Below are 15,813 nucleotides of genomic sequence, written 5' to 3' on the forward strand. Positions count from 1 at the left end.
TTATTTCCGATAAATTTTCGTTTTAATTTGTTATTTGATGACATCAAAAGAACATTTTAAACGAAAAACCGTCCTGATTGACAGCTGAGACTGACTCCTGATTGGTCGAGGGCCTGTGACGGCTTCATCTCTGCACAGTGGCAGGAAGTCGTCCATCCTTATTAACAGAGAGTGTGAATACTGGACCTAAATATGCCTGATGGACACAGATATGACTCCGACTGAATGATGGTGTCGCTCCAAAACTACGGAATCTTACGATTCGTAAACAGGAAATCGTGAATAAGCGTATATGGCAAAAAAGTTCCTGCAGGTTTAAAATGAGAAAACTCTTTGTGACTTGGTTTTATTGGTTTTTCTTCATGTCTTATCTGTTGCATACTTATAAACTCAAGGGCAGAACTATGGAGAAGATGATGATGATGATCTTCATCTTCATTACACCCGTCAGTCAAGCCCCTGAGCTCCACCCTCCTCCTCCTCCTCCATCCCTCCTCCTCCGCCAGCAGCCATCTACGTTAGGAGACGTTTCCAGAGTCTTTTATTCCACCGCTCTCTCTCCACTCTGTCACACCATCCCTCAGTCCCTCCCCCCGCCCCCTTTAATTGCCCCTTTACTCCCCGCCCCCCCAACCCCACCACCTCCTCCCCCCGCAGCCGCTCCGTGCGTAAAAGTGAATTTAAAGGAAAACCTCTCACCACTGGATGGAGGAGACACGCAGCGGAGGGTTGTGTGTTTCTTTTTGCGTGGTTCAGGATGATCACGGTGCGTGTTGGTGCGTGTTGGGGCGTGTGAGAGAGTTTAGGAACTGATGTTGGGTTTTGAGTCTGGACCCACAGCTGGAGCAGCGAGTTCCCTCTGAGGTGAGTTCAATGTTTCCTCAGATGATCTCCACACAGATAAATCTACACTCTCTGCTCAACATTTATGTAATTATACTTTATTATATTATGTACTTTATGGTTGAATATTCCTTATTTTAAAGTTGCCTTCTGTTTCTTTATGCATGTCTTATTTCAAATTCTGTAAATATGTCATGTTGCATGATTTACCTCTGTTTGAATTATATATATATTAGTTATTCTCATAGTTATTGAGACAGGTGCCTTTTGACTTACAGCACTGTGGGTGTTATTGTTTGGACTGTTTATGTCATAATCTTTTCTTTATGAAGATATTTTGTTTATCAACACTACATCTATTTGTTTCTTTTTCCAGCTTCAATCTCAACTAATTCCCTTTAAAAAGAAGTATGTTTAACTACCTGATTAAACTATAAATGACTGTTGTAATGGAATATATAAAAATAAGCTGAATAAGATAATAAAACTACAGTATTTACAACTTGTTATGAATTAAAGAGGAATAATCAACTAACTGTTGCAGCTTTAATGAGCTGATATCTAAAGCGGTGATGTTCTGATAGTGTGTCTGTCTCACAGCTGCAGTGGATCCTGTCACGTTGGGTCTGGTGCTGTGATGGTCAAGATGTCAGCGACTGGTCGGACTCTGTGCTGTCTGCTTCTGCTCTGGACCAGAACACCAGGTCAACACCAGTTTGATCATTTAAGAAAAGCAAGGAGTCTGTTTCAAGAGGGAAGAAGAGCAGTTTCAAAATGTCAGAACGAAAGTGGAAAAAATATTACAAAGATCTGTCTCCGTGCCCTCGGGCAGGGATTATTTTGCTCCCATCAGACTGTTGTGCAACCTGCAGCTCAGACAGAGGAGGAGACAGTGAACACCCACATGTTTGTGTCTCTATCTTGAAGCAGAGCATTGATCCTAAACTCCACTTGTATCTTGTTGTGTTGCACAGAGGAGCACAGCAGCTTCTCTCACGTGTCCTCCTGTGCTGATGTTTCATGAAACCTCTGCTGTGTCCTCCTCAGCTCAGGCTGCAGAGCTGCGCTGCTCCTCGGCCGGCCCGGTGGGGGCGCTGCACCCTGTCCAGGGTCTGCTTGAGACCTTTGAGGCGGGTCCAGGTTGTGCTGCTCGAGAGCGAGGAGACAAGGAGACTCACGTGGTGGCAGTGAGGAGGTCGACCAACAGCCCTGAAAACAAGGTAACGAGCCAGAGTCCAGAAAGATCAACAGGCTAACATGCTTTTCAAGTAAGTTTGGTTTGAATTAGTTATGTGATGCTATAATTAAAGGTCAAACATCATGATTGACAGCTGAGAATGGCTTCCAACTGGACGAAAACCCACTCCACTCCAAACCCTCTCCCAATGTGACAGCTGGTTTAGAGCTTCACCAGTGCACTGTCCGTCTCTCCTCTGGTGTTTTCAGGTGACGGTGCTGCTGAAGCCTTTGTCTCCGTCCCCCGTCAGAACCCTGCACCTGCTGCTCAGCTCCAAGCTGCCAGTCAGCTGGTGGCTGGAGGCCGAGGCACTCCCCCCCGATCTGCCCGTGCACGTGCAGGTCAGTCTCCTTCCAGGTGAAAACCACCTCAGCCCTCAGCTGCCGGTGTAGAACCAACAAGGAGAATCACGTGTCTCTGACCCTGTTCAGATAGAGTCTTCAGATCCTTCCCCTGCTTGTCCTCGTCTGCTAGGTGTCCTCAAACTCCAGCGTTCAGTCCCGCTCGCTGCGATTGCTCGTCCACGTGGTGCGTCCGTTACCGTTTCGTCCGGCGGCCCTGCACCACTGGGCCCTGACACACCACGGCAACGTGTCATCTCTAACGCACACGACACACGGGAACTGGGTCTACATCCGACTGGGAGAGGGTGAGCCACCATCACTGGGAACACACGTACAATGGAAGTCTTGAACGTTACCATTAACCTCCTTTGCCCTTGTGTGCGTGTCACAGATCCCACGCTACCTCCCGTGTGCCAGCTCCAGTCCACGTTTCTCTCCCCCAACTACCTGACCTCTGACCTGCAGCCCCAGGAGGTGCAGGGCTGCTCCCACCCTCCAGCCGCCGGCATCAACCCTGCGGTCCACGTGATCAAGCTCCACTCGGCAGGATCAGGACTCTGTGGGTGAGAACCTGCAGCTTCCTGCGTGTGACCATGACCAAGAAAAATGAAAAGTTCCATATCGTTGCCTCTCCTCATGTCCTCCAGGTCTCTGCAGGTGGAGGTGGTTGTCTCGCTGGTGCCCCCGGTGGCCAACGCCAAGCTGCAGGACATTGTGCTGATCCTCAGCAGCTCGGTGCCCGTCCACTGGGCCATCACTGCTCGTGGTGTGCAGGGTCACATCTCTGTTCATGTAGGGATCACATCTTTAAAATGCTATAATATAGTTCAACTAACTACTGACTGGTGGGATTCTACCACATCCTGATTCTTCCTTTGTGCCATAAACTAAATTTTTCATCCAAAAAGTTATTGAAACAAATCTTGAGCCTCTTTCTTTCACTGGGTGACGTGTTCCTTCATGACAGTTTGTTTGACTCAGTCCCTAAGACCCGGTCCTGCTGCTGTGAATCCTCACGAGTTAAACACACTATCATAAACCCATGTTTTAAAATAGTTTAAAAAAATGACTTCCTGGTTCGGGAACTCTCCTGTTTGAGGAACGACTGTTTTAAAAATAAAAGTTTATATTTGCCTTGAGATCATCACCAGACTGTTGCAGCCGTGCACTGATGTCTTCTACATGTCACACATCATGTTATTGTCCGTCCTCTGTGTCTCTCCCCAGTCGTCCAACAGCGTGTCCCCACCGTTCCCCTCTGAGCCGGACCTGACCCTGTCCAGCACCCTGAACTCTGACCTGTCCACCGTGTCCGACCTTCTCGTCTGGGCCAATGAGAGCGGCTACACCCATGTGACCTCGTACACCGAGGCCGACCTGGCCAATCGCTTCGTGGTCCAGCTGGCAGGGGGCGGGACAGGTCAGGACCCCGTTGTGTCTCTTGTGTCCATCGCTTTGTGAGTCAACTGATCATTTGTGTTCTAACCCACTGTCCTTCAGATTCCTTTTGTCTCCTGTGAGACATGAGAGCAGAATATGTCCCTGCACAGATACAGTGCATGTTGAACGAAGGGTAGTGAAGTGTTTATTGTCTCTGCGTGTCTCTGCGTCCACAGACGTCCTCGCAGTGAGGACTCCCCTGGCGGTGAGGCCTCCCTGGGCCGAGGAGCGCAGGCTGAGGCAGTGGCTGAACGGTGGAGACGGAGCAGGAGGACGAGAGAGTTTCACGGTGCAGTGTGAGGACGGACGCCTCAGTGTGAGCGTGGACCAACGCATCCTGCAGGTCCTCTTACTCTGGATCAGTTTCAGTGTTTTGGATTAGTAACTGATGGATGCACGTCTTTTTGTTTACTGGGTTTGAAGCTCTGACGTTAGCTCTGTGCTTTCAGACCTTGTCCGTCCATGTGGCAGCCGTGACTCTGCAGGACCCGACGTGCCAGGCTCATTCCAACGGGAGTCATTTCCTGTTGGTGTTCCCAGTCATTTCCTGTGGGACTGAGGGTCTGTTCCTGGGACGGCCCAGAGGGGTGCAGTACACGAACATGGTGAGAGTAGATCTCTGAGGACAAACACAGTATCGGACTCATAGTACTTTCTATATCTTACTAATTATGACTTTTCAAATGTTATTCTAGCAGTTCACATGTAGGTCGACCTCAAACCTCCACCGAGGCTCAACTGTCCCCATGAAGTTCATCAAGCTGCTCACTCTTAGAATTTAGTTGTCTACATTTTTATTTAATTTAGATCCATGAAATATTCCCTGTAAATATCGTGAATATGTTGGAAAAGCGTTCTTCTCTGTCTCCACCTCTTTCCACCAAGCTTAGTGGAAATCCGTCCAGTAGTTAATTAACATTTACCCCAAAACAAACCGAGGCAGAGAGACTAAGAGAAGCTGCAAGAGAAGAAGGAAACGACAGGAACGGAGTGAATGTGGCTTTAAGATGGAGAATCATCTGAATCCTAACGAGGTCACACAGAAAAGAAAAAACCACGTGGCACATAATGGACACTTAAAACTGTGCCAAGTGGAAGTTTCCCGGGCGGAGACCTGTGACCCAGGTCATCACGACCGTCACACTGCTCCGCTCGGGCCTGAGAACACGAGGCTGCACAAAGTAAATCAAGTGAGTCAGAGGCTGGAAATTAGAGGAAGGATTCAGAGAAAAAGCAAAAGTGTAGAGAGGACCGAGGCGGCAGGTGAATGTGATGAAACACCAGCCGGCACTCGATGATGCAAAATCAAAACAAACTGATCAAATGCATTAAAACAAAAGTAACGAGCCTGTTTTGAAAATGTGAGGAGCAGAAAGTAGAACAAATACTCAAGTAAAGTACAGATACCGGGAAAAATCCAAGTCCAGTAACAAAGTATCTGAACTTTGTCCCTTCCCACCTCCACCAGGTGTCATAGAGAACGCTGCTTTTCATTTTAACCTTTAATCTGAACATATTTCCACATGATGAATCCTTATTTGGTTCTTTCCCCTCATGTCTGCCCAGATGATTCTGTGGAGGGACCGCCCTCAGACGCTTGTTGCCCTCAATAGCACGGAGAGGAAGTCCAGAGGTCCACTGGGAATCCACGTGAGACATCCCTGTGCATGTTTGAGTGTAGATCTGCCTCATAAACATCATAAACATCTCTATTATTCTTGTTTCTATGTTTTTCAGCGTCTGATATCCTGTGTTTCTCCTCAGTTCAGCTGTTTGGCTGCTGGTCCCAGAGTCGCTGGTCCGGCTGCAGACGGCGTCCAGGAGGTGAACACTCCTCAGGCCGGCCTCGTCCACTGGGCACCGGGGGAACCAGCAGGGCCGGATCCAGCTCTGGGCCACCACCCGGTCCCCCGACACAGACCTGGGCCGGTGCTGATTCTGAGACTTTTTGTCACCGAGGATCACGATCAGAAGCGGATTGGCCCCTGTGTGGTCCCGGCAGGCCACCGCGTGTATGTGGAGGTCGGTCAATGTTCGAGTTATAACCATCACATCCGTTTTCAGACTCTACGATTCAGATGATTTCACAACAGCAGGAAAATGTTCGTCTGTGTTCTGATGTTTGTCATTCTGCAGATTTCAGCTAAAGGGCCCCTCCCAGACGCTGTGGAGGTGAAGTCGTGTATCGTCTCTCCTCTGTCAGACCCCAAGAAATCCCCTTTCTGGACCATCATCAGCGAGGGCTGCTCCTCCGACCCCTCGCTGACCCTCAGCGCAGAGGCAACAGATGAAGAGGAGGAGGAGGAAGAGGGCGATGCAGGTGAACTGGAAGCGATGGAGAGGATGAAGGAGAGCAGAATTCATCACGGAGACGTCTCGGCCCGGCACAAATCTGAGAGAGGGAGGAGAGAAGCTCCGGTGAGGAGGGAGGAGAGCGGCAGTCACATGGGATCAGAGGAGGAAGCCCGACCGCTGAGGTTCAGCTTCATCCTGCGACCGGTTCACAACGACTCCATCCAGTTCCTCCACTGCAGCCTGAACATGTGCAGCTCCGACTCCACCAGAGGGGAAGACGTGAAGGAACCGGCAAAGAGGGTGTGTCAGGACGGACTGCGGATTCCTGCTCTGGTGTCCAAGTCCCACAAACACCAGGTACACAAACACATCGCACACTTATTTCACAAAACAATCACAGGATCAAGATTCCTATCGAATGCAGAAAGACCAACGAGAGCAAACCTCCACCAGGAGGCAACACTCTCCTCATGAGACCTCATTTATATTCATTAGATCTGGATTTTTATTGATTCCTAAATATCAGTCCCCTGAATATGAATGTATTCATAAAGCATCATTCATTATTCTCAGAGAAAACCACAAATAATTTGAGAAACGTCCAACCTCGAAATGTTAAGACAAAGTAAAAAATCTGGATCCGACCCCTGAACCCTTACAATGTGGCCCTTTCCCAGTCCATCCCTGCAACTGGTGCAACTGGTGTTGTGGCCCCAGAATCCATTAACCCCTCTCTCCTCCTGCTCAGTGTGAGACCAGGATCTTGTCCCGGCCGATGGTCGTCACCCAGTCCATCAGCTCGCTGGTCCCCAAGCAGCTGAGGCCCCCTGCTGGCCAGAGGACCAAGCGGCTGAGTGTGTCCCCCGTGGCGAGGCCGGGGCCCCAGGACAGCAGTGAGTGTCCTCCAGGTTGATTCTGTCCTCCTTGTCCCCGCTCAGATGGTTCATCAGCTCTGACTCCCCCCCTGTGTAGACTCTGTGGTGCAGACGGGACCAGTGATGGGCGTCGTGTTAGCGGCCTTTGTGATGGGGGTCAGCCTGATGGGGGGGCTGTGGTGCATCTACAACTATACTGGTAATGGAATCAGCTTCCTTCGTATTCATGTAGTGACTGAACCCACAACTTATTTATACAAACTGTGGAACTTTTAGAGGAATAGTTGAGGTTTTAGGGGAATTTGGGAATTGATCTCATCCACCGATCCACAGAACATGAATAATATACATCATTCTTTACATTTGTGTGTTTACTGAAGCCAAAGGTCCGACCTCACTTGGAGGAGAAGGTCCATTAACAGACCAGACTCACAGAGATCACAACACCTGGAACCCACCGCTGCTGTCCGGTCACGCCTCCAGCTCCGTGTAGAGGTGAGATCTGGTGAGAAGCTGCATCACATCTGTCATATCTCCCTTTTAAAAACACACAGTTCAGCCATTATTACAATATTCATAATGATTTAATAGCCCAAAGAGCTTGAAAGGTAGGATGATGGAGTGAGGACCTTCTGTGATGAAGTGCTCTGTGGGATTAGGAAGAAGAAGGAGAGATGGACCCAATTGAAGAGGAGGGCACAGGAGATGGACTTAACCAACATGAAGGAGAAGGGTACTTGGATACTGGTGAGACCATGGAGGGTAAAATGTTTCACTGGTTCTAAAGCAGGTTATTGGTTTTAAGGTTTTGGCCGACGAGCAGGAACCTGGAGGCCAAACGTCAAACTGCACCGCACACTTTCAGTTTTGAACTTTCACATTTCATCCGACAGACGCTCTTTAGAATTCTTTGTCTCAACAAAACCTTTTGAGTATGAAACTGGAGATGGAGGCATTTTAGTGACGCTTCATTCAAACCAGTTTACATGTCTTACTGGTGTGTTTGTTATGATACTGTTACTTAAAAGTATTCTATGTGCAATGTTCATAATGACTTGGTAGTTGTTGTATCTGGTTAATATCTTGTGTATTTTTATATTTGGTCACTCGGCTGCTGAAATAAGTTTTGAGTAAAACGAAAAAAAGTTGTGTTGTTTGTTAAATGTCACAAAAAAACTGCTGCTTCTTTAAAGTACACACATCAGCTTGCATAGTGTGTACACCAGGATGTTAGAGCTGTGCATTAAAATAAACAGTTGTGGTCACGTGCACAACAAACGGCTCCAGAAAATCTATCAGCACGAGTCTTGCACCTGCAGATACCCCCCCCCCCCCCCCCCCCCCCGATGAACCAGATACTGCAGCTCGGAGCAGTTTGATTCTTTTATTTCCGTCGTCTCAGGTTTTCCTCCTGCGAGTCGGAGGGGGGGGGGGGGGGGGGGGGACTGGGACAGAGGTGTGAATAGTGTGTCTGTGCAGCTCTGCTGGGGAGTTTGTGTTCATCGCTGTGCAGCAAAGACACACAACGACCGAAACCATCCCGTAGAACTGAGTCACCGCAGCTTCGTGACAAGTGAAGTGTTGTATTCAGAGTGAAATGTTGTGCGACGCTGAACGACGCCTGTTCTGCAGCGAGTCATTTAGAGAATGGCAGCAAGCGGGGGGGGGGGGGGGGTGGGGGGGGGGAGTTTACCTGCAGCAACACTTGATTCTAACACAAACCACAGAGTCACCAGCTTCAGAGGCAGAACACTCACAGGACTTGAGAGGTGACTGTGTCAAGAGTCTTTTGAAATATTTGTGTTGTAACCGTGAATCAGCTGGAAAATCAAAACCTGTGTGTCTTTGTGTTGATGTGTCAAATAAAAGGTTTTGAACTGAGCCGTGAATCCACTTTGTCTCTCACCCTCAACTCAAATCACACAACTCAGGTAAAGCAAAGGAGGTTCATCTGATGTGGTTCAATAGAATACATGAATGCATTTGTTTTAATAGTAAATTATGATTTGGCCTTTTCAAAATAAAAAGATGCTGAAAGTTTGATTGTCTCATTCAAGCCCAAATTCCTGATCAGTGTGTATTTAATCTGTGAGGTCACATCCCCTGAAGGCTCAGTAGAAACAGAACTGAGAGTTCACACGTCATCAGATGTTGTGAAACCTTAATTTTAAAATAAGCCTCTTGTTCTGAGCACCAGTCTGAACCGCCATCATTAGTGAACTCTGTTTGGAGCCCGGCTGCCATTATTCACAGACACACACACACACACACACACAGAGACACACACACACACAATTGCTCTTGCACAACTTTGTGAGGAAAATTGTCTCTGCAAATTACACTGAATGGCATTTGATCTAAAAACTCTGTTGCCGAGAAACATACTGGGAAATTATCCAATTATGAGTTATTATTTTCCTGGGACATGTCGTCATATTCACGGCACGTTGTTGTCACGCTGTCCGACCGTCCATCACATGGACTCAGTGACAAGCTAAGAGATGGTGGTCAAAGGTCAAAGGTCAAAGGTCACTGTGACATCAGGTCTGTCACAATCTGAAAATCACCTTCTGGGAATTTCTCAGACAGATGAGACGCTGGTCACATTCATTCACAGGGATATTCAATCTTTAATTTATAAATACATACCAAGATTATTCATATACACTTTTCTACACTCTGTGTAGAAAAGCTCAGATTTAAAGAAGTTACACAAACCAGACCAGTTTAACTGAACATATTTTAATCGTGCACATTCCCAGCCAGTGTGTCATCTTGGCTTCTACGGTTCATAAATGATAGAGATATTATTTACAGTCTCCTCTCCACCCACCACTGCCCCACTGCCCCTCAGCTCAGGCTGTACATGTTCTCATAGCCGCACTGCGCCTCCTGGTGGCGCTGCAGGTCCACCCTGCGCTGGAAGGAGCTGCTGCAGCGGCCGCAGCTGAACGGCTGCTGGCTGCTGTGCTTCCTGCTGTGGGTGATGAGGTTGGAGCTCTGGCTGAAGCCCTTACCGCACACCTTGCACACGTGCGGCTTCTCACCTGCAGGGGGAGGAGCACCAGGGGGACGTTAGCTGTTGTGTGTCGCTGTTTGTGTTGTTGTTGTGTGTTTGTGTGTGTCTGCCGTTGCGTTGACTCACCCGTGTGAATGAAAGTGTGTTTCTTCATGTCGGACTTCTGGTGGAAGCGCTTCCCACAGTACTGGCACGGGTAGGGGCGCGTGTCCGAGTGGATGAGGAGGTGCGTGGACAGCGTGGACGAGCGCTTGAACACTTTGCCACACACCTTGCAGCCAAAGCTACGCTCCTGGATATTCACACACAAACACACACACACACAGACACACACTTAGACATTGTTTGCACTAAAAATAATAACAACCATGGATCACTCTCTCTCTCGCTCTCTCTCTCTCTCTCTCTCTCTCTCTCTTACTGTACCTTCGCTCGACCATAGCTGCCGAGTGCAGTGAAGCCAAAGGGCACGCGGCTCAGGTCAGAGGTCATGGGTGATGACGTCAACGGGAAGGAGAAGATGTTGCGAAGGTGAAATTCTGAAAGAGGCTGAAGAGAAAACAATAACTAGACAGTTAAATATTTCTTGTATAAAAAAGCAAATATACAAATATATTGTTTGTTCAAAGCAGTACTAAGTTATTGTTTGGCCTCTAGGGGGCAGTAGAGCTAACTAGGAACACAAGACAACCATCATCAACTCTATTTTTTTATGTGGACGTAGAAATTGAAATGTCGATCAGTTCAGAATCAGAGTGGTATCCACAACTTAAGAGGAACATGGAGACTATTTAGATTTATTTTCATTTTCAAATATAGCCTCTCATATCTGTTTATATATTTTATAAAAATATACAATATAATGTGGTCACATATCTTTGTTTAACACATTCAGGTGAAAACTGCTTTGTTTTCACTTAAATTAGGCTGAGATGATTTTAACAATCAAAAATGTATTTAAATGTTTTTAATGTTTGCTTTAAAATTCCATCGTGAATCAGGCAGGTAGGTTACAAATATTAAATTTAATATTAAATCTGAAATACACAACCTCGGACCTCAGTAATTAAAAACGGTAACATAATATGTTAAGATGCATTACAAATTACAACACTTCACCATTTTAATGAAGCTAGATTTAACTTTTATTAAACTTTTCATTTCTCTATCTTGTTAAAACACACACATTTGCACTTGTCCTCCTTTTGAACACAACTCTCTGATAGATTTCATTTGTAGTTGTGGAGGTTTGAGTGGATGAAGACGGAGTGAGTGGGGACACGGCTGTCCTACCTTCTCACAGAGAGGACACTGGCTGACCGGGGATTTCAGGTCAACGTGGGACGTGTGGTTGAGGAGCATGAAGACCAGTTTCTCCAGCTCCCTCTCCCTCTCGGACGGCCACATGGAGACAGGCCGAGCAGCGTCTCTTGTCCCTTCGGGGACTTTTGCTGGAATAAGACACGACAACAAAATATTTTTTCTCTGTCTTTTGAGGTATTTAGTGCAAAAGAAGGAATCCTGGATTTAAAGTTGCACTCTTATTAATAAACTGATTCCTCAGATAACTCAAGGCCTCTGTCCTCCAAACATCATAACTGCACACTTACTGTGGTTTCAGATAAATGTCAATATATCAAACATTGTAAAGGAGATTGTCTGGTACCTGCAGTAGAGGAATCGTGTGTGGAGCCACTGTGGAACTGGACTTCCATCCCATCGATGGGTGAAGTGTCAGCCACAAAATATGTGACCCCTGAGGTGGAGGGACTGGCAGGACGCCCCCTGTCCTCTCCCCCCACATGCTGCAGGGCCTGATCATCAGTGTGGGACCGGGGGTGCTGTCTGTCCCTGTACGAGCCGGGGACATGAGTCCGTTTACTCCTGACGAGGAAGGACCGCGGCATCGCAGGAGGGCGACTGGAGAGAGGGAGCGACGGGAGACGAGGTGAAAACCCTCCAGAGAACAGAAACCTGCAGGAGCCCGAGCGTCTCTCATGCAGCTCACTGAGCTCCACACACCTGCAGGCTCACGTTCAGTTACGATGCCAAAGCTTGAGGTTTCCTGAACCAATGCAGCCTGACACCTGCACACTGGGGGTTTCACTGAGGACCACCCCGATGTGGGGCTCTCAACTCAACTGCTTCTAAACAATCAGATTAGAACAGCAGCATCATTATTTAAAATCTTTATTTCCACATTGCCAGCGAGTAAATAAAGTAATTATTAAGAGTTATTTAGTATTTTAATATTAAATAATAGCATAAAGATTCTTTGATTGACATTAGATTAAATCATCAAGAAAGGAAATTAAATATACAAGAGAACTTGAGAGAACTACGCTTCAGATGAAAAGCTAAATTTCTCCAAATGTTTCCAGACTTTCTTACAAATTAAGATGATTAATTTATGAATCTCCTTTTCTGAGATGATTTCCTTCACAGTGTCAAGTTAAAGTAAAGACAATTTCCCACCTTTCAGTTACATAAGACAATGAAAACATATAAATTAAATGTAATAAAGATCACGATAACCAGTTGGACTCCAGCTGCCCTGCTGCTCTTACCTCGGTCTCTCTGAGTGTTCTTGGGTCTTTGCTGCCGACAAAGTTCTCTTTCCTCTTTTCTCTTTCTCACACCCATCGACTGATGACATGACACAATGAGATTTGATTTGATTTCGAGCGGGTGCTGAGGATTGTGGGACTCGAGGCATGGGAGGAGATAAATGGTCGACTCTATATTTTCGGTTCGGGACCCACTTTGAATAAAAGTGTCACATCCCCGATGTACAGGTTATTGACTGAAAGATGAAAATGCCTGTGTCACTGCTGTGTTCACTCCTCTGGTGACTGCCTGTGTAGGTGGACACACACATACACACATAGAGCATCAGTTGGAAATTTTGAATTTTACGTGGTACCAACCATCCTACACATCTGTGTGAGAGAGACCTTTTCACCACATTCACCTCAAACTCTAAATTACAACCATGTCGAAGTTTAAACCAGGAAGAGGCTGAAAATAATCATATCAACTGTGTTTTATTTAAAATACAAGCTCGGCAGGAAGAAAGATATAAATCTAAAGTCAGGAGTAGAGTTTGATAATAAAAACCTGTTACAAGTCTAAATATTAACTGTTCAATCATTGATGTTCTTTTAAAATAATTTAAATGATAGATTTTTATAGTATTTCTTATAATAACCAGTTCTTATGAAAATAAAACATCTAGAATAATTTGAATCAAGAATTAATTTGAATCACGAAATAATGTAACTGTAAGTATTCAGTGACTTGTAAAGAAAACAGGACAGAGAGTTGTGATCATTTGTGACTTCCCTAACCTTCGAGTGTCGACAGAAAAAAAGTTATTAATCACGTAATGGTCCTTTAAAACCTTTACCACCAATCTGTAGATGATTTAATGGATTGTATTAAAGAGGGGTTTACAGAATTTGTATAATACAGTTTCCATTGTCCCTAATCCTTTCAACTATGTATAAATTAATATTTTATTAACTAAAAACACACCTGAAGCTACTGATAAATCATTTTCAGCCTTCATTCAAACAAAACACAGAATCACTGTAGAAAGACATGAATTCTAACTGCATCCATTCAAAATCTATCATTAAAACCTCAATATTACTTTGTTTGAGGTAATCATCCCTGTACGTAAACCATAAAACACAAAGCTCTGAAGTAACTGCAAGATCTGACAACAACTTAGAACATAGGATAGAACATAAATAGTGGTTATGTGATAATAATTAGCTGCTTCGCCATTTCATGGGGTCGTATTTTTGTGTGAGGACAACAGAGTTCAATGAAATCAAAGAAATCCCCTCCAGTATAATCCACTGACACTTTCTCTCATGGGAGGAACTAAAAGGGAAAAACTGTTTCTTCAGGAATCAGTTGTTCTGCAGCTGTTTTCATATAAACAGGCGAGAATCTGAATTCAGATTGAAATCAAACCGTACAAACTGAAACCAAGGCCTCTCTCCATGTGGCTGTATGTTCGCAGACATGTCATTTGACTCCTGGTACAAGCTGCATGAGACGGAGCTGCGTTCCCCTTGATGTGCACGAGGAGAGGCGCGTCGGGGGGGCCTGTGGTCGATGTGGTGGGGGGCTCGCAACCTTTTCCAGGGGCTGTCAGGGAGAGCAGCCGAGCCGAGAGCAGGGAGCCGAGACGGGCCCGTGGCTTTGGTGGCTTTTGGGCTTCACTTGTATTCCGGGGGGGTTCAGGGGCTTCTTGTTCCCGTCCTGGTGACAGAGAGGTGTCTTTCTAGGAATCTGAAACTCAGGAGTGTATGGAGGGGGGGGGGGGGATATTAGTTCTGGTTTGAGTCGTGCGTTGAAATCACACCTAACCAGGGAGGACTTGAAATTAAATTACCATGTAGGTGACATTTACTGACATCCTGCTGAATATCTACCTCTGCGTGTTCTTTCTTGGTGTGTGTGTGTGTGTGTGTGTGTTTGTGTGTGTATGTGTGTGTGTTCTCGTGACCGTGTAGGTGTTTCACAGCACGTCTGATTACATCATCGAATGACCAGGGAACGAGAGACGCCACATTTATCAGGCCTCAGCTCTCTGCTGTTTATCTGTGTAGCGTCGGAGGTGCAGAGGTTTCAGTTTGGGAACTCGACAGATGAAGCCACTTTCTCACGGCCAACTTCTCTATGTTTCTCCACCAGTTTGCCCCCACCCACCCACTTGTGTCACTGTGGTTGGCAGAAGAGCTAAGTTTACGGACGGCGCATGGCCGCCCGAGCAAATGAATCAGGTCTGAGGGCGTAGTGAGATTTGTATGTTGGTCATGTTTAGTTTGCACGTCTAGATTTCCCCAATATGGCAAAGGGGAGAAATGGCCTAGGGGATAGAGCGGGTGCTCTGCAACAAGAAGGTCGCAGGTTCGAATCCCACTCTATCCCATCTGCATGCCTAAGTGTCCTTGGCAAGATACTGAACCCCTAGATGGCCCCTCATAAAATGATGAGTGTTCTCAAAATGTAAGTCGCTTTGGATAAAAGCGTCAGCTAAATGACATGTAATGTAATGTAAATGATGACAGCAGAATAAAAAGCACAATTTAATAAGTTAAACCATTTATGCCGTGGGAGCTGTGGCCTGAACCTGCTCTGTGTATCACAGGGTCATGTTCAAGAGCAAAGCCACAAGCTCTCTCCACTCGGCCTCTGCCTCCCACTGAACAGGAAGCCAGGGGTTTTTTCTTCGTGTTACGTCTCATCACTTCCTCCTTCTCTTTTCAATCATATTCACAGATTCATACCAACCTGCAGGGTTTTCCATCAAAGTTATTTTTATATATATTACGCAAGAGAGAGAGAGAGAGAGAGAGAGAGAGATATTGGTGGTCATGCACCAACACGCAGCCGGATCATTTTGAGAACGTGGGGTTAGAGAAAGGTAAGAGGGCGTGAGAACCACAGAGTGACAAAGTACCCAGGACGTCAGCTGCCTGGCAACATGAGTGGTGGTGGTATATGTCGTGAGAGTCTGAATATGTAATATGAAGCCTCAATAGTAAAGAAAGGTTCAATATGTAACACTGTAGTGGTCGTATTTACCTGAATGTCCAGACAGATGCCTCAAGATCAACCATCAAACCAGACTGAAGCACCGATCTCACACCAGATCTCCTGCTGCTGCGTGAAAGTCAAATCCCCAGAGAAACTCCCGACCCCATTGTGCCCAGTTCATTTCTGAAATGGCTTTACTGGAAACTC

General features: G+C 46.3%; 2 protein-coding genes across 3 annotated transcripts; one reads left to right on the forward strand and one right to left on the reverse strand.

The window, feature by feature from the left end:
- The first annotated feature begins 1,431 nt into the window (after positions 1–1,431).
- Positions 1,432–8,359, forward strand: engl (endoglin, like). Of its 2 annotated transcripts, none has more exons than XM_062407219.1 (16): positions 1,432–1,547; positions 1,891–2,063; positions 2,290–2,421; positions 2,555–2,729; positions 2,816–2,987; positions 3,072–3,216; positions 3,652–3,844; positions 4,041–4,207; positions 4,314–4,469; positions 5,431–5,514; positions 5,629–5,886; positions 6,001–6,516; positions 6,908–7,052; positions 7,132–7,233; positions 7,415–7,539; positions 7,694–8,359. In XM_062407219.1, the coding sequence occupies exons 1-15, from the start codon at positions 1,481–1,483 to the stop codon at positions 7,525–7,527; spliced, it is 2,598 nt and encodes an 865-aa protein (XP_062263203.1). In that variant the 5' UTR covers positions 1,432–1,480; the 3' UTR covers positions 7,528–7,539; positions 7,694–8,359. The 2 variants fall into 2 exon arrangements, with proteins under 2 accessions (XP_062263203.1, XP_062263204.1); XM_062407220.1 differs by having other exon boundaries at positions 7,415–7,529.
- Positions 8,360–9,809: 1,450 nt separating this feature from the next.
- On the reverse strand, positions 9,810–12,236 carry LOC133971398 (zinc finger protein Gfi-1b-like). The gene is made up of 5 exons (XM_062408732.1): positions 11,720–12,236; positions 11,347–11,504; positions 10,480–10,602; positions 10,180–10,345; positions 9,810–10,081 (listed from the first exon to the last, which is right to left on the reverse strand). The coding sequence occupies exons 1-5, from the start codon at positions 11,958–11,960 to the stop codon at positions 9,885–9,887; spliced, it is 885 nt and encodes a 294-aa protein (XP_062264716.1). The 5' UTR covers positions 11,961–12,236; the 3' UTR covers positions 9,810–9,884.
- Between the last annotated feature and the right edge of the window lie 3,577 nt (positions 12,237–15,813).

The sequence above is a fragment of the Platichthys flesus genome, chromosome 16 (assembly GCF_949316205.1).
Source record: "Platichthys flesus chromosome 16, fPlaFle2.1, whole genome shotgun sequence".
NCBI classification, from domain to species: domain Eukaryota; kingdom Metazoa; phylum Chordata; class Actinopteri; order Pleuronectiformes; family Pleuronectidae; genus Platichthys; species Platichthys flesus.